Here is a 19,375-nt window from a genome sequence, read left to right on the forward strand (position 1 = left end):
TTTCTGTATCCTAGCGAGAGTTTCTGCACCTTCTCTCAAGATAGTTTACATTTTAATTTGTAGATTTGATTGTGAAGTGAATATCTTTTTAATTTTTTGGAGTGAATATTTTATGTACTTTGTTAGGTCCCCCTTCCCCTTGCCTCCATTATTATCCCCAGGCAATATTATATAGCAAAACTATGTTAAGAATGAGCTTTTCCCCTTGAAATTATATTCCAAGGTCAAGTCTATGGAGAACTTTTTCTGAACTTCTGAGTTCTGGTAAACATATGCCTTTTTAATAGTAAGTATTTACCTCCCTTTATGGCTACCTATAAATTCTTTAGACTAATAGGCAGTGATTTTTATAGCTATTGGCTGAGTGAGGACTCCTCTGCTTTTAAAATATAAACCAGACTAATTTCCATCAAGTTAATTCTAACCCATAGTGACCCTTATAGGACAAGATAGAACTGTCTTATAATTTCTGAGGCTGTAATCTTATGAGAGCAAATAGCCTCACCTTCCTCCTGAGGAGTAGCTCGTGGGTTTGAACAGCTGACTTTGCAGTCCAGTGCCTAGCCTACTGTGCCACTGGGGTTCCTTTCTCTCTTTGCTAGTTGCTATCAATTTATTGCTGTTGTTAGTTACTTTAACTATAGTCATAACAGACATCAGAACACAATAAATGCACAAATGGGATTTGAAGAAGAGATTTTAAGGTAGACTTAACTGCCCTAATAACAAGTAACCACCTCAATATTCATATTAAAATACAAGGAATTACTTCAAGACCAGCAGTATGAAATACAATACATTTTAAACTTTTTTTTTATACTGCAAACAGCAGCCAGATATCTTTTTATATGAAGATTCCTTAGATGTATACTTTTGTGTATATGTCCGGACCTGTGTATGCAACAAATACATTTCACAAAACAAAATCTGTAGTGTATATAGGCTACTATAATGGTTTCTTTATTATTATATTAACATTTTAAGTGCCAGTTGCAACTTATAAGTTGGTTTTTGTTCTCTGCTTCTGAAAAACACTATAGAGTTCTGGATTGATGCTGGATGCCCAATTTCCCTTAATTTGTTCAACAAGAAACTTTGGTGGTCCAGTGGGTTACACATTGGGCCACTAACCACAAAGACAGAACTTCAAACCCACCAGTCTCCCCCCAGGTAAAAGATGAGACTGTCTGGCCTGGAAAGATCGAGTCTCAGAAACCCGTAGGGAGTAGTCTACTTTGCCCTGTAGAGTCACTATGAGTTGGAGTCAACTCGGTGGCAGTGGTTTGGCTTGGGTCATCATTAAATAGTCATTAATCCTTTGGGGGCTTCACTCTATCTCTAAAATAGGGTTTTTCTAGTTTAAATATTAACTGATGCTTTGCCTTCACTTTCCTCTAGTAATAATGTTGGCCTAATGTGTCAGTCTGGGTAGACTAGAGACACAAATCCATGGACACACGTGTAAAAGAAAGAGATTTATTGGGAGGGTGGAGGGAAGGTGAGGGAGAAAGGGGGAACAGATTACAAGGATCTACATATAACCTCCTCCCTGGGGGACGGACAGCAGAGAAGTGGGTGAAGGGAGATGTCCAATGGTGTAAGATATGACAATAATAATTTATAAATTATCAAGGGTTATTGGGGGAAGAGGGTGTGGGGAGGGGCGAAAAATGAAGAACTGATACTAAGGGCTCAAGTAGAAAGCAAATGTTTTGAGAATGATGAAGGAAACAAATATACAAAAGTGCCTGACACAATGAATGTATGTATGGATTGTGATATAAGTTGTACAAGCCCCCAATAAAATGATAAAAAAAGAGATTTATATACAAGAGCAATTGAACATTGAGAAAGCATCCCAATCCAATCCAGTTCAAGTCCATAAGTCCGATACTAGCCCACATGCCCCATACCAATCTATAAAGTCCTCTTGAGACTAATGAAATACATGCAATGATGCTGAATGCAGGATGATCACAGGCCGGTGGGTAGAAAGTCTTTGGATCCAGTGGTGTTGTAATCATCTCAGCGCTGGCAAGGGTCTGTATGTGGCTTCTCCGGCTTCAGATATGTGGTTGCATCAGGGTAGGTCCATTTGGCTTCTCCAACTTAGGGCACTAGTGTAGTTCCATGTGTCTTGTCAGCTGCAGTGTCTCCCAGAATCCTTAGGGGAAGGCTATTGTCTATGACCCAATTGACAGAGTAGACTTCATCCCTTCACTCTTAATCCTCAAATTGACAAATGATTACATATCTACCACAACTAATATATTTCTTTAGTTCCTTGCTAAGGAGAAACCACTAAAAAAAATTACTTAAGTATCTGTTGTTTACCTGGTGTGCTGTTAGGCAAGTGGTAAAATCGAGCTTAGAGCGGCCACTTTCTTGAAAGGTCTTATAAATTGAGTGGAGACATTGAAGCCTTGTGATAAATATAAAAATAAGAAAAAAAAGATTTTGCCTATGTTTCTCTACTTTTATGCTCCCGAATAAAGAATATTTTAGAGTTCAAAACATGATATTTAAAATGCTGAATAGGAATTTTAACTTCATGGTAGATTGCCACAGAGCCATTATTTCATATCCATCTTCTCATTGCTCCCTTTCATATTAGAAGATGCCAGTAGGAATGCTTTCTTTGTAAAGATTATCTTCATCAAATCATTACTTTTGCTGTACATCACCCAACAGCAAAGCTGTGGTTCTTCTGAGACATGGGGAATGCAGCGCTTTCTGCTTGTCAGTTTCCTTCTGTTCCTTTGGATGATTTTCCTGACCAGGTCATTCCATTCTGGGCAGTGGGATCCCTCTCATTCTCATTTGTTTGTGCTTGAGAAATGGAGTAAGGAATTTACTGGCTGCTCCCAAGATTCTGGTCAGAAAAGAATTCTAAAGGTTTTTGTTGGAAGGGAGTTTTAGCCAAACTTCCCTTGGCTTGCCCTTTCTTCTCATATCAAATGCTACTTCCTCAGAGGGCCTTCCTGGACCCTACGGCTTGTGTAGATTTCCCATCATTCACTCTCACGTTGCCTTGCTTATTTTCTTCATAGTTCTTTGTCCAAGCTAAAATTCATGTGTTTCTGTATTTGCTTGCTCATTGATCGATTCTCACTAAAGCATAAACTCCAGAACAGGAACCCAGTCTCCCCTGTCTGACCTATCCTAGCTCCAATACCGGTACTAATTTCTGGCACATAGACAGTTGACCTTGAACAACAATTTGAGCTGTGTGGGCCCACTTATCCTCCTATGATGCTTTTTCCTGCTACTATTGTGGTTTGGTCTACGAGCATCTGCTTAAAACATGTGTGACACTAATTATTTCCACATGAGTGTTAGTCTACCCAAATAGGGGGAAGGAAGAATAAGGGGCTAGCAGTTAATGGAGAGACAAACTGCTCACTCAGAGGTGATTAGCATCACAGGGCGTTTTAAGCATAATGGGTTAGACATTGGCCTGCTAACTGTAAGGCTGTAGTTCAGACCTAGCAGCTGCTCCGGAGGCAAAAGATGAGGCTTTCTGCTTCTGTAAAGATTTACATCTTTGGAAACCCTAAGGTTTTAGGCAGTTCTGTCCTGTCCTAGCATCACAGTCCGAATTGATTTGATGTCAGTGAGTTTGGTTTGGTTTGGTTTGGTTTGGTTTGGTAGCAATGCATGAGTTCACCAAGCAGCAACAGGAAAATAAATGAACATATAAGTGGACCTTTGTGGTGGGCTCCTGTTGTTCATGGTTCAACTGTAGAAGGATAGATAGACAGATGAATGGATAGCTGCCATTGGGTCAACTTGTGTTCATTGTGGGTTTAATAAATATTTTGAATGAATGAATGAAAAAATTAATGCACAAACCTGTTTCTATCATACTTGAGATGAAACTGCACGTAGCTAGCATTGTGTTTGAGTCTAGGCTTTTCTGAACCCTTTCCTCCTATTTTTTCTCCCTCTGATCATCTGTTCTTATCAGTGTGTTTGCCAATTATGGGGAAGGTCTCTCTATCAGAGGACCTTAGAACTATCTTTGTTTCATAACCTTTTCGCCCTAGTGTTTTGGCCTATGTGTGAAAAAAACCTAGATTGATGATTGCTTAAATCCTCCTTAAAGTGACTGTGCAATACTTTGATTTCCCTACATAATGTTTATTTGATACCTTAATGTGCCAACTTGATAAGTAGACATTTTCTGGATTTTGGCATAATTGTCTAAACTACCACTCCTGTTTTCTGGTTACTCTTTTTCAGTTGGGGAAGGGAGAGGGGGTAGACCAAAGCTTCATTCAGTATGATAATTAATTCATTATGTACAAACACAGTCTTTCCAGTTGGAGGAAAAGGAGATAAAGTAGTGTAGAGAACCAGCCAAACAGTGAGCCAGGGCCTGTGTTCTGGCACAGCATGCTTTCTCCACTAATCGCATTTTAGACAAAGACATCTTTGGGCTTTAGTTCCTTTCTTTGTTTGAACTGTGAGGGGTTTGGATTAGATTTTGTCTCAGGTTCTTATTACCTAGAAATGGATATATGAATAATTTAATTTTACCTCCAAATTTCTATCTGTTCTCTCCCCTTACACACACACACACACACACAATTGCAGGCAGGTCATATTGTTGCTGGGGAAGGTTAGACTCAGACCATGAGGCATTATTCGGTGACCGGTCATTGCTCTCTAGGCCCTGTGGGGATGTGGCAAATATTTGAGGCATGCTATTGAGAGGCCTGGGACTTAATCAAGGAAATAATCTCACACATATGATTGGATGATATGATGCGCAAAATCACTTGGCCTAATCTGCTGTGGGAGTAAGAAGATAAGACTAAGATAAGGTGTTCTAGAATAAGGGTGGGTAATGAGGTTTAGAAGTCTTTCTGTTAAAGTAGCATTTCAACACCTACTCTAATGTCCTTTTAGGCTATTTGGAAGATGAATGGTTCTCATGAACAACAGGTTGTTAGGTCATCTTTTAAGATGGAATAATTCTTCAGTGATTAATATTAATGAAATATTTTATGTTGTCCAAAAATTCTGTGTAGAAATCTTTGCAACTCTTTCAAGAGAATTGTTCCTAATTGAATGAGAGGCTATAAGGAAACATGTTTGGAAAATAGAAACATAAAAGGAAATGAGACAATGGGGTTGCCATGAGTCAAGATTGGCTTGATGGCAACTAACAACAACATGTGACAGTATAAAGCCTGGCTTCATTAGGGGAGTTATTTTGGGGACTGATGGGAAATAATACAGTTTTTGTAAGCTGGATTAGGGAAACCATGAGAACTAAAGAGAAGAGTTCTATTTGGGTTGAGTAAAACATCTACTTGAACTCAGATTATTCAAATGATCAAGAATTAATTGGTTTTGTTTCTGTGCCTGACACTAATAGATATTTATTGAGAAGTATAAAATATTACTTAATCATTGCCAATAATAGATAGGTACTTTTGTATCCATTAGTGAGGACACTGAGGTTTAGAAAGAGATAAACTAACTCCTCAAGGTTTTACAGATAGTTGTTATTATTAGACACTAACTCATAGTGACCCTTTGTACAGCAGAATGAATACCGCCCCTTCCTGCACCATCCTCCCAATGGTTGTTATTCTTGTATTGCTGTGTCAGTCCATCTTAAGGGTCTTTCTCTTTTATGCTGACCCACTTGACCAAGCATGAGATCCTTTTCTAGGGACTAGTCTCTCCTGATAACATGTCCAAAGTACCTGAGGATCATTCTGATCTCACTTTTAAGAGATTTGTCTGTTCTTCTCGAAATCCACGATACTTTCACTATTCTTCACCAACACCATCATTTAAAGGCGTCAATTCCTTTGTAGTCTTTTATTCATTGTCTGCCTTTCACACTCATATGAGGCAGTTGGAAAACTATGTCTAGGGTCAGGTGTATCATAGACCTCAAAGTGCCATCTTGGCTTTTTTAACACTTCATAGAGATCTCTCATTGCCACTGCCATTGCTGAATCATAGCTATCTAGTCTTATCTGATTTGCCCAATGTAATGATGCATCATTTATTATTTTGACTGTTGCTTCCATGAGTGTTGATTATGGATCCAAGTAAAATGAAATTATTGATAACTGAAAACTGAACCAAAACCCATGATGACTAGAGAAGACTGGATATTTGAAGATAATTTAATGTCCATCTTCTCCAGTCATCATGCTGTTTTTTGGTTCAGTTTTGAGGATTCTTTACATTGAGTTGTGATCCATATTGAAGTATGTAGCCTTTGATTTTCATTAGTCAGTGCTTCAAGTCCTCTTTGTTTTTATCCAGTAAGGTTATGCCATCTCTGTATTGTAGGTCATTAATGAGCCTCTTTCTAATACTGATGCAACATCTTCATCTAATGAAAATATAATGTGATTTAATATACTGAAATTATGAGTTCTTTGAGGATGGAGATAGGATAGAGGATAGGAGGTGTGGCAGTTACATACTCTGTCAATTTGTGAAAGGATGGAGTCTAGCCTGTCAATCAAGCCATAGCTAATGAGGCCTCTGTGTGGGCATGACCTCCTGTGGATTCTGGAAACTCCTGTATTCCTCCCTGGAGGTGGGAGACTCTCTCTGCATTGTCTTTCTGCTGACAAGCCACATGGAGCTACACTGATGCAGCCAGAGCTCTGGAACTGGAGGAGCCACATGGAGACCCCTGCCAGTGCTGAGATGCTTCCACCACCACTGGATCCAGAAGACTTTCCACTCACTAGCCCGTGATCTTCCTGCATTCAGAATCATTGCATGGCTGCGTGAGTCTAAAGAAGAATTTATGGACTAGTATTGACATATGGGGTAATATTGGACTTATGGACTTGATCTGGACCAGACTGGGATGCTTTCTTAATGTACAATTGCTCTTTGATAAAAAGTTTTCTCTTACACATATGAGTGTCTCTGGATTTGTTTCTCTAGTCCACCAGGACTAACACAGGAGGAGTGCTACTATTTGAACAGGTCCCATTTGAGCTCAGCACTGTTTTAGGGAACAAAAGAGACTTCAGATTTAAATATAATTTATAAAGATACATTTATGAAATCTTAAACAAGTCAAAGACTGAGACCACCAGCACAAGAACATAATGGTGTCCAACAATTTCCAGAGAACTGGTTGCTTAAATAGGACATGGGAGTACAAAAGAAGTGTCACAGAAGTATGATTGGTACTAGATCAGTGCATCAGAGTTGTAGGCTGGAATACAGAAGTAGGATTGGGACCGTGATGGGGACACTTAAAGTCTAGATAGAAAAGTTTACAAGATCGGCTCAGGTCCCTTCGACCAAGGCATAGGATATGCCACAGGCCTCATGGATATGCAGACCCTAGCATTCCATGTTCTACCAAGGGTACATTCAGGCAAGGCAATCCCCCCTTGGATTGGCTAGGGGAGTAGTAATCTCTCCAGTGCACTCTGTCTGGGGGCAAGGTTACTGACATTGCTGATATAAATGATTCAGTGGAGGTTTAATTTTTATGGAGACTAAAAAATAGATTTAATTCTCTACCATTGGTTAAATTAATGATACTATCAATAGAATTATCATATACTCTATGATTTATGAGTCCCCAATAAAATGATAGTGATGTCTAAAGTGGACCAGGGACATGTATAAACAGTAGATGTATGAATAGATTTTGAGCTAGCACTTAATCATAGCCCAAAGCTAATAAGAATCAATGAATTTGAATTATGGTGCTGGGAAGAATATTGAATGTGCCATGGACTGGCAAAAGAACAAACAGATCTGTCTTGGAAGAAATACAGCCAGAATGCTCCTTAGAGCCAAGTATGGTGAGACTCTGTCTCATGTGTTTTGGACATGTTGTCAGGAGAGACCAGTCCCTAGAGAAAGACAGTGTGCTTGGTAAAGTACTTTAAAGTAGAGGAAGGCCCTCCGTAAGACAGATGACACAGTGGGTGGAAGCATGGACTCACAGAGAAGAACAGTTGTGAGTACGATGCAGGACTGGGCGTGTTTCCTTCTGTTGTGCGTAGGGTTGCCATGAGTCGGAACCAACAGCACTCAACAATAGCAGGGTTAGGGCAAGGGAGGTTGCAGGGAAATGGGGAGCTAATGAGTACAAGAATGAAGAATATGTTCAAAAGTTGTGGAGGTCATTGCACAACTATTTTTAATACATATAAACCCCGAATTGTATGGCATGTGAATTTTATCTCAATAAAACTGTTAAAAAAAAGATTTAAGGTTTTCATTGTAAGTCAGCAATTTGAAGCTACCAGCAGCTGAGTGGGAGAAAGACAGAACTTTCTACTTCCATAAAGAGTTACACCAGCACTTGTCTGTCACTTTGCCATACTGTGGTGATCTGTATATTGTTGTGATACTGGAATCTGTGTCACAGGTATTTCCAATGCCAGCAGGGTCACCCAAAGTGAACAAGTTTCAGCGGAGCTCCCAGACCAAACAGACATTGAAGAAACACTTGGCTCCCCACTTCAGAGTAAGTAGCCCCGGAAGAACAACACGAACATTATTTCTGAGGAAAGCAAAAGGACATTAAAAAGAAAGGAAAGATCTAAGATGTCAGAAGAGACTCTGGAACTTGCTCTTAATAGTAGAGTACTTAAAGCAAATTGAAGAAGCAATGAAATTAATGCGCTGACTAGAAAATTTCAATGGGCAGATCAAGACAGTAAAATACACTGATGAAATGTGCAAAGACCTTGAGTTAGAAAACAAAAAAGGAAGAATATGCTCAGCAGATCTTAAACAGAAAGAACTGAAGAAAAAATTCAAGCCTCAAGTTGTAATATTGGACGGTTCTATGGGCAAATTATTGATTGATGCAGGAAGCATCAAAAGAAGATGGAAAGAGTACACAGAGTCACTGTCCAAAAAGAACTAATTAACATTTCGCCATTTCAAGAGGTAGTTTATGAGCAAGAGCCAATGGTGCTGAAGGAGAAGTTTAAACTGCACTGAAAGCATTTTCCAAAAACAAGGCTCCAGGAATTGATGGAATGCCCATTGAAATGTAACAACAGGCTGACAAAACTGTGGAAGCACTTATTTATGCCAGGAAATTTGGAAGACAACTGCTTGGTCAGCTGACTGCAAGAGATCACATTTGTACCCATTCCAAAGAGAGGTGAGCAAACAGAATGCTCAGATTATAGAACAATATAATTGATAATCACATGCAAGTAAAATTTTACTGAAGCTCATACAACAATGGTTGTGACAGTAAATTGACAGGGAGCTGCCAGAGGTTCAGGCCAGACTCAGAAGAGGATGTGGAACAAGGGATATCATTGCTGATGTCAGATTGATCTCAGCTGAACGCAGTGAATACCATAAAGATGTTTATTTGTGTTTTAATTGACTATGCCAAGACATTCAGTTGTGTGGATAGTAACAAACTATGTATAGTCTTGAGAAGAATGGGAATTCCAGAATACTTCATTGTGTTCATTCAGAACTTTTATGTGAATCAAGAGCAGTTATGGGAAAAGAATAAGGACAAACTCCTGATTTAAAATCAGGAAACGTGGAGGGAGGGGAAAAATGAGCTGATACCAAGGGCCCAAGTAGAAAGCAAATGTTTTGAGAATGATGAGGGTAACAAATGTACAAATGTGCTTGACAAAGGATGTATGTATGGATTGTGATAAGAGTTGTACAAGCCCCCGATAAAATGATTTAAAAAAAATGAGATCAGGAAAGGTGTGCATTGGGGTTTATTTTCTCACTGTACTGTATGCTGAGCAAATAATGAAAGAAGCTGGATTATATGAAGAAGATTGTGGCATCAGGATTGGAGAAAGGCTTATTAACAACCTGAGATACACAGATGACACAACCTTGCTTGTTGAAAGTGAGGGGGAAATTGAAGGAGTTGCTAATGATGATCTAAAATTGCAACTTCTAGCATGTCAAGAAGACCAAAATCCTCACAACTGGATCAATAGGTAACATCATGATAAAAAAAGGTTGAAGCTGTCAAGAATTTTGTCTTGCTTGGATCCACAATCAGTGTTCCTGGAAGAAGCAGTAGGAGAGCAAAAGACTCTTTGCATTAGGTAAAACTGCTGCACAGGACCTCTTTCGAGTATTGAAAAGCAGGACTGTTATTTTGAGGACTAAAGTGCGCCCGATGCAAGCAATGCTGTGTTCACTTCCTTACATGCATGTGAAAGGTGGACATTAAATAAGGAAGACTGAAGAAGAATGATGCGATTGAATTGTGCTGGAGAAGGATATTGAAAGCCCCATGAGCGGCCACAAGGACAAGATGATTTTTTCTTGGAAGAAGAGTGATCCTTGGAGGGAAGGATGGCAACACTTTGTCTCATGTGCTTTGGATGTGTTTTCTGGGGATACTATTCCATAGAGCAGCAGTGGTTCTCAACCTTCCTAATGCTGCGACCCTTTAATCCAGCTCCTCATGTTGTGGTGGCCCCCCAACCATAACATTATTTTCGTTGTTACTTCATAACTGTAATGTTGCTACTGTTATGAATTGGGAAACCCCTGTGAAAGGGTTGTTCAGCCCACTGGTTGAGAACCGCTATCCTTGAGAAAGACCTCATATAAAGTAGAGGGGCAGCGAAAAAGCTGAAGGCCCTTAAGGAGAAGGATTGACATGGTGGTTGCAAGGAACAATTGTGAGGATGGCACAGGACCGGACAGTGTTTGCCATGGTTGGAACTGACTCAGTGGCATCTAACAACAGCAAGAGTGACAGTCTTGGAAACTCACAGGGGTGGTTCTACTCTGTCCTCTAGGGTTGCTATGAATCAGAATGGCAGTGAGTTTATTTTTTCTTTTCTTTTTTAATAAACCAGAGTCTTCTGAAAACTTAATACTCATAATTTAAGTTCTAACAGCAATAAAGGATAAAAAAGCACAAGCAATGGGTTATTGTTAGGTGCTATTGAGTTGGTTCCTACTCTTATTGACCCTCTGTACCACAGAAAGAAACAGTGTCTAGTACTGGGCCATCTTCACAGTTGTTGTGTTTGAGCCCATTGTTGTAGTACAGTATCCCATCCATTTCCTAGCGAGTCTTTGATAATCAAATGGAGGAATAGATGTAAAGCTCCGAGGTCAGAGAGAATCTGGCTTATTTTGGCTAAGGTAGCTATAGTGTAGTACACAGGAGGGAGTGGTAGGAGATTAGGACAGAGAGATGAATCATCTAAACCAAGCCTATTGCTATTGAGTCGATTCCATTTCATAATGACCCTATAGGACAATAGAAATCCAGAGTGTTCCCAAGGCTGTGAATCTTTAAGAAAGCAGAGTGCCATATCTTTCTCCCGCGGAGCTTGACTGGTAGGTTCAAACCACTGACTGATTAGCAGAACATGTTAGCCGCTTCTCCAGGCTGCGAAAGCCCTATGAGACATTTATACTCCTTCAAGTGGGGTTACTACTCTTGAGTCAGAACTAACTGACAGCACGCAATAATAAAGGGTTGCACAGGAAGAGTATATTTAATAGAAATGTGTACAAAAGCTTTTTTCTTATTGTGAATTAGAGGAAGGTTTAAAGAGCAGATCACTTTGCTTTTCTGCAATTCACACCTATTTGTTTCATCTCATTGACAGCAGTCCCCACAATGGAGCACCCCTTATCCTACTTCCTCCCTGTGTTTCCTGTTCCCATTTTTTCTTCTTTTCTAAACAGTTCTGAACTTTGTGTTTGGGCAATGCTGTTCTTTTAAACTCAAATGGTTCACTATTCTAAGACATGTTCCTCCTAGTATTGGTGCCCGTATAGTCCTGTTTATTGTTTGGCTAAAAATTGAGCCACAGGGTGAGTTCATTTCAAGAACTGGGAGGTGATTAAGGGTCATAGCCTGCAGAGTTCCAGCAGTCGCTATCTGACTTGTAAGCCTGATCTCTTATAATTCTGAGTTTTGTTCTACAATTTTCTCCCACTGTATCAACAATCTAATGTGATCCCTTTTGGAGCAGCTGGCAATAGTAGTCATGCACCATCTAGTTCTGATCTCAGTCTTGGAGACTGATGTTCGTGTGGTCGTTCAGTCCATTAGATTGTTTCCACACATCTTTGATTTTCTTCATTCTTCTAGGAACAGTGAGAGGGTTCCAAAAACAAAAAACAAAACAAAACAATCAAACAAAAACCGTATAGCTTATTTGGGAATACAGAATGTCTACTTTCTGAACTCAAATGTGAGTTCCCAGTAGAAAAAAATACTAGGTTAGGATGATCTAATGTTGCTAAATGTTCAGTAATTGAGTTTGATATTAATGACATTTTTATAAAAGCTGAAGGATTTATTCCGAGTATAACTAAAGATGACATATATGTAGAAAAAAATTTGAAAGGGAGTTAATAACCTAATTTTTAATGCAGTTATTAATTAATACAATCTGTGGTGTAGTTACACTTGTCTTGAGGTTTGATAGGATGATCTAGATTTTAATAAGAGTAGATAGGTGCTTTTCAAGTATTTGAGCCTCTGAATGTTTAGTAGAAGTACACCAGGGACAGGGTGGCTGGGTGGCAGGGTAGAGGAAAGGAAGAGGGGAAGTTTCCTGAGCAAGACAGATGAGCTGGTGGGGAAGAGAATCCTCCACTCTTACATCTACTTTATAAGACCTGTAATGTGATCTTTTTTTAAGAGTTGTGTTAGTGGAAGCCGGATCTAATTCTTCCAGTATGACTTATTTTTCATCTTAGTTTGGATGCTTTTTGAAGCTACCTCATTTCCAATCTTAGTGATGTCTCCTAGTGACATTTTCAAATGTGGACATTTATTTATATTATAGGTGTTCTGATGAGATCAGGAAGGCATTTAGATTTTCATATTTTAATCTTTTCATTTCTAGTTTTATTTTGGCATCTACACCCCCCCTTTTTTTTGAAGAGGGAAAACTAGTATGCATTTACATTGGTGACATTTATTTAAATAGACAGAAATTTCTTGTAAACCCTGGTATATGTTCACAGTTTTAGTTACAAATAAGAAGTTATTTGAATAGTTCTGTGCCCACGGTGCAATTTTAAAAATGTTTTAACTGAGTTGACAACTTTCTTCTAGTTTAAATTTTTGAAGACGTTACGTACATGAAAGTGCAAACTGACCTGAAGCTTTACTTCGTGGTGGAGAAAGTTGCCAAAAAGGGTGATAGAGTTCCAAATAAAAACTGTAGCATTTCTTCTTAAATTGATCGGTCTGTTATATTACTAATAAAGATGAAGACTAATCGCCTTCCCCTTGGTTTTACAGAGTTGTTAAAGAGTTGAAGACACCTTGCTTGAAGATGAAGGATATAACATTTTAGAGGAAGAGCTTTTTATTTTCTCCTTTCAAAGTTTGTTGAAGTCTCTAGTTACTGCTTTCAATCAAGCCTGACCACTTCATCAGAAATGTTTTTTACAATTTCAAGAAAAACTGTGTCCCAGAAACTGAGTTTATTGCTGCTTGTATTTGGACTTATTTGGGGATTAATGTTGTTGCACTATACTTTTCAACAACCAAGACATCAAAGCAGTGTCAAGTTACGTGAGCAAATACTAGATTTAAGCAAAAGATACGTTAAAGCCTTAGCTGAGGAAAATAAGAACACGGTGGATGTCGAGAATGGTGCTTCCATGGCAGGATACGGTAAGATCACCATAGATGTTTCCAGTCTTCCCCAACCTTATCCCCGTTTTAAGACAGCCAGGGAAACCAAATCATTATAGAATAGGTCTTTACAAAGTAATTCTTTCTTGATTTTAAAATGAAAATTTAAATGCACAGAAAAATGAAAATAGTATAAACAAATACCCACATATCAATGATTAACATTTTACAGTTTGTTTTATCTGCTTTTTTCGAATAACATTTAATGTTATAGATTTTGTGGCATGTTAACTGCTAGATATTTCTATATGTATCTCTAAAACAAAGTTTATGTTGTCCTGATATAAACCTTCAGTTGTAGCCCAAGACCAAACCCAACTCACTGATGACTCAGAGACCCTAAAGGAATGTAAGGTTTGTTTTCATGGCTGATTTTTTTTTTAAGTTTGCTCTGTTTTATTCAAAGAATGTAGCAATACATTTGGCCACAGTCAATGATGTGGCCAATGTTTTTGTCAAAGTAAAATCAAGATTATTTTTAAAACAACCATCTCGCCAAACTAAAAATCAAATCTAAATAAAAGCATATCTTTTGTCATCTAGTAATTGCAAATCATGTTGAGCCCAGATGTTTTTTGTTTTGTTTTTCACTACTAAGAGGGTTTATTAGGGAAGTTAATAGATTAGAAATCAGGATCAGCAAATAAGAAGAATACAGGCATCGGTCTCCTCAGCCAGCAGCCAAGTCTCTCTCAGGTTCTTTAGTTCTTAGTCATCTGGTCCCTTGGCCTTTGCCTCCGTGAACCAGAAAGCCAGCCCACCTGTCACTCTTTCCCATAGTTCCAGACCCTTGGGCCATATAAGGAGAAGATACCCATAGTCTTCATGCTGCTCCTCTGTGTCTCCATGTCAAGGCTGATTTTTAGAACCAGACTACTCCATCTTTTTCTTGAGCAGATTGTAGGTTTGAATTGTCTACCGTTTATCACTGTGCCACCAGGTCTTCTTAGTAATTGTATTAAAAGAAAGCAAAATCCATTGCCATTGAGTCGATTCCACCCATAGCAACCCTGTATAGGATTTTTCAGACTGTTACAGGTGGAGACAGTGCGATTTATTTATTTATTTTTGTCCATTTTCTCTTTCACACTCTGGAGTTCCTGTTGTGTTTTATATAGCTTATTTCTCTCTTTCCTTTAAGGCTTCAAGAAAAACCAAAAACTGTCTTGTCTATCTGGAGCACTATGTGTATGTGAGTGTGTGGTAGGCATTCTGTTCTATATATTTTTTTAATCTCAAAGTTACATAGGCATATATTTAAGGAATCAAAATGTTATGAGGCTTTTGAGAATAAAAGGACAATTCATCCTTTCTCCTTCATCCTGCAGATGTCCTATTCCTCAGAGTCACCCTATTAAATTATTGCAGGTGACTTAAATTCTGTATTTGTAAATAACATCCCTTATGAACTCTTTTTTTCTTCTTCCAATGATAGTATGTCACAGTTGAATTACTTGATATGACTCTCAGGCTATTTTTTGTAACTCTGATAAATGACTGGCATCATGCAAATAGGGCATATGAAACTTTAATGTGGAGAATGTCCGTTTTGCCGTCCAGCTGGGTATATAATGAACCATCTTAGAAGCAGAAATGGGGGCTCTTGTTGCCATCAAGAAAGAATCAGGAGTAGGGCCCGTCCTCTGGACCTTGAGATTCCTGTGTGCTGAACTCCTTCAATCCAAGAGACAGAGACTAAGAGCCAGAGAAGACATGCCAACAGAGGTTGCAGCGCCAGGAGCTGGAGAGAGAACAGCAGGTTTTCCAACCCTCAGTGAGAAAGCTGAGGCCTTCAGGCGGGAAACTTGCTTGCAGACTGGGTGAAGTGCCACTAGTCTAGGCACTTAGTGTCAACCCAAGGAGCTGGAGCTAGATTCCAGAGCCTTTAGGCTGAGGCTGGTGGAGTGGTATGACCTTTGGCATTTATATGCAGCGCCCTGAGCAGAAACCTGTTGTATTATGAGCATTTCAGATTCTGAAACCCCGATCATGTGAGTGTTGCCTGTGACTTCTGTGTTGTGGTTGCAACGATTATTGAACCCAGCTGTGATTTTTTATGTTTTGTGTCAACTTGTCTGGACCAGAATCCTCAGTGGTTTGGCAGTTAAAGCCTGGTAATCCCCCATGATGTGACAAAACACAATGTAATCTGCAGTAAGCAGCCAGTCAGTTGCAGGAAGATTAAGGTGGAGCACAACTCCTTTACTTCTGTCACAGCCCTGATGCACTGTAAAGGAAGTTTCCTTCGGGGTATGGCCCAATTCTTATATAAATAGGAAAAACCTTGCTTGCTTTTTGTTGGGTCTGGATCCTGCATCTGACTCTTTGACCTCTGGTTCTTCGGACTTCAGCCAATGGCCTGCCATATGGCCTGCTGATCGTAGGAGCCATCAGTAGCCTGTTGTCTGACCTGGTGACCGTGGATTCATCTGGTTTTGCCATGTGTGGTCTTCCTGCCTATCCTGGGTTCATCAGCACCCAGAGCTGTTCCAGACAGAAGCCTCTGCTAAAAAAAAACAACAAAACAACTTCCAGTTGAAACTTTATTGGACTTACATGCTTCTGTGTGAGCTGTTTTCTTGATATAAACTTCATTCTTTCTATATATAAACATCACTGGGTTTGCTTCTCTAGAGAAGCCAGCCTAACACACCAACTGAGAAATAGAGTACTGCTTGGTAAAGAAGGCTAGAGTATAGAGGCAGGTCCGACCTTTCCCTTAGGCTGAGTTTGATTCTTCTTCCCCTGTTGAAGTCAGAAGAGGAACGAAACGACACTACCCCCGCACCATTTTTATGAGTTATCTGTTATGTAAGTTGAGAGTTCAGCTTTCTCACTACAAAATTTTTCCTATCCCCCACGCCTCTTTCATGCACTTGTCTGCCTTGTCCTGGCATATTTTCATGATGATTTTGGCTAATGCAATATTTGGTGTGTACATTATTATAACTATTAATGGTAGTTCTTGGTGACTCACGTAGTATATTATGATTACTTTTCCTTTCCTGTACCATTTTATTTCCCCTCAAAGAATTAATAAGTATTTGTTTTTTACTTCTTTGCCTAGTTTTCTATTCCACTTCTCCTATAGTTTGAATATTCTACCAATTATTCTGAAGCATAGGGTATACAAAGTTTTTTTGAATAAGAATTGGCACAAAGCTGACTCCTAAGAAGTGGATGTTAGTTTTATATCTCTATTTTCCAAATTCTCCATTGTCCCTGGTACCAGTCTCTCCCCCCACCCCTGAGTTCAGTAATTCTCTGTAGTGTCATGTATATGGTGACCAGATTGTAACATTGGTAAAGCGGGACACCATTGATGAAACTCATATCCTGGCGAAATAGCCACATGGCAGCAGAAAACCGTATACCCTAGCTTGTTGTGCATTCTTTCCAAAAATTGGGACTTTTAAAAAACGCCCTGGTACGCTGGAAAAATTGTTAAAAATCGGGACTGTCCCACCAAAAGCGGGATGTCTGGTCACCTTAGGACTCATGAAGGACTTACAGATTATGCTTATGGTTATGTGGCATTATATGGTTATGAGGACAAAAGGCTGCAGCTCCAAAATATAGGTTACAAACAGGCAGAAACAACGGGATACAATTTTGGAGTACCTCAGAGCAATATGAAGAGGTCCTTGGGCAGGTGCGGTAAGCACGACCTATTCCTAAGAATCCCATGGCTTCCCCTTTCTTAGTCATACCCTAGTATGCTCCTAAGGAAAAAAAGCTAAAGTATTTTTGAGTCCTTGCATGTCCAAAAAGCTGCCCTCCCACCCCCTGTGCTTAAATTAAAAGTTTGAGTATAGAATTCTAGGTTGGAAATAATTTTCTCTCAGATATTAAAGGTTTTGTTTTAGTTAATTTAATTTTTAACACCCCAGTGTTCTTTTTGAGGATCTTATGCTATTCTGATTCCTGATGCTTTATACGTGACTAATTTTTTGCTACTCAATGAGATCTGTGCCCATCAGTGTTCTAAAAGCTTTTTTGATGTGTCTGGATATAGATTTCTTTTATACATTAGGATGTTAGTGGGCTCTTTAAACCCAGAAACTTAATGTTTTTTTAATTTTGGGAGATTTTCTTAAATTACTTATGCGATTTTTTCCCTCCTTTTTATAAATTCTTTTGTTATCCAAGTGTTATATCCCTTAAAATAAAACAATCTTTCTGTTTTAATTTTTGAAAGAATGCCTTAGCTTTATTCCTACCCCTTTATGGAATATTTTATTTTATTTTGTCTTTCATATTCATATCTCTGAGATTATCAATGGTAATTTTTCCCAAGTATTCTTTTTTAATTTAATTTTCTGGTGAAAATGTACTTATCAAAACTGGGTCCCATTCAACCATTCCTACTACTCTTTAGTGACTGTGGGGTTGCTTCTTCACATTGTATCGACATTCCTGTTATTTCTGCTTTACTTGTTTCACCTTTGTTAAAAGGTTACCTCAGAGGGTAGTTTCGTTTCAAGACGAAGAATACAATATCCCAAGGCATTAGTCTCTGGGATTCCTCTAGCTTCAGTGGGCCCATTACGTCTGGCTTCTCTGGGAATTTGAAGTCTGTCCATATATTTCCCCTTGCCATTAGGATCCATCTGTTGTGTTGAGGTCCAAACATTTGGTAGTGGTAGCTGGGGCATCACCTCATTTTCCTGGTCTCATGTTGGAAGGAGCCATGCTTCATGGAGGCACAGGCTGTTCAGCCTCTAGCACCACTGCTTCTCTGATTCGTGGGTTTCTCTCTTTTTCTGTTGCATCAGTTGAATAGAGACCACTTGTTGGTTTTGGCTGGACGGGAAAGCTTTTAGGATCCCAGGCACTACTCACCCAATTGAGATAGAAATCTCAACCAAAGCCAAACTCTCTGTCATTGCTTTGATCCAACTTTGAGTGACTTTATATAGGATTTCCAAGGCTGTCAATGTTGATAGGAGCAGATAGTGTCATCTTTTCTCCTTTAGAGCAGCTGGTGGGTTTGATCCTACAGACCTTGAGGTTAGCAGTCCAGTGCTTACCCAACAGCACCACCAGGGCCTCTCAGGTTATAGAACTTAAACTCAGAGAACTCAAACTAAATGCCACCCTGTTCATAGTGACCCTGTAGGACCGGGCAGAACAACCCTTGTGAGTTCCCGAGACTATAGCTCTTACAGGGAGTAGAAAGCCTCTTCTTTCTATCACAGAGCAGCTGGTGGTTTCAAACTGCTGACTTTGTGGTTAGCAGCCCAATGTGTAACCACTACACCAGCAGAATCTTTACAAGTATTTGACTGAATTGTCCTGTAGGACTGTGACTCTAATCCTTCAAGCAGAAAATAAATTAGTCCTGTAGAGGGTTTGGTTATATCTTAAGTTATATCAACCACTGTAGCTTTCTTTTTTCTTGTGGGGGGGGGGGAGTACAGGGGGTAAGGGAGTGTGTCAGGCCAGGTTGACTAGAGAAACAAATCCAGACACTCCTATGTATAAGAAAAGAGCTTTACTATCAAATTACACAGAATCTGGGGTCCCCACAGGCTGAAAGATAAACAAGGGGCCATCTAACTGAGAAACAACAAAGCCCACATGGAAGAAGCACACCAGCCTGTAAGATGACAAGACGGTGAAGGGGTCAGGTATCAGGCATCAAAGACCCCCCCCCCTCAAAAAATCATATCATTGTGAATGAGGGGGAGTGCAGAGTGGGGACCCAGGGCCCATCCGGGGGAAATTGGACATCCC

At 39.4% G+C, this 19,375-nt stretch overlaps 1 protein-coding gene across 3 annotated transcripts in view; it reads left to right on the forward strand.

The window, feature by feature from the left end:
- The window catches only part of CCDC126 (coiled-coil domain containing 126), a 42,925-nt gene that overhangs the window by 7,365 nt on the left and 16,185 nt on the right, over window positions 1-19,375 (forward strand). For all 3 annotated transcript variants that reach the window (XM_045289011.1, XM_045289012.1, XM_004702721.2), the window contains one exon: window positions 13,241-13,618. In XM_045289011.1, coding sequence (XP_045144946.1) covers window positions 13,381-13,618 — 238 coding nt within the window. In that variant the 5' untranslated portion in view covers window positions 13,241-13,380. The remainder of the gene's footprint in view (window positions 1-13,240; window positions 13,619-19,375) is intronic.

The sequence above is a fragment of the Echinops telfairi genome, unplaced genomic scaffold (genome assembly GCF_000313985.2).
Source record: "Echinops telfairi isolate 266 unplaced genomic scaffold, ASM31398v2 ScPeMD7_23;HRSCAF=83, whole genome shotgun sequence".
NCBI classification, from domain to species: domain Eukaryota; kingdom Metazoa; phylum Chordata; class Mammalia; order Afrosoricida; family Tenrecidae; genus Echinops; species Echinops telfairi.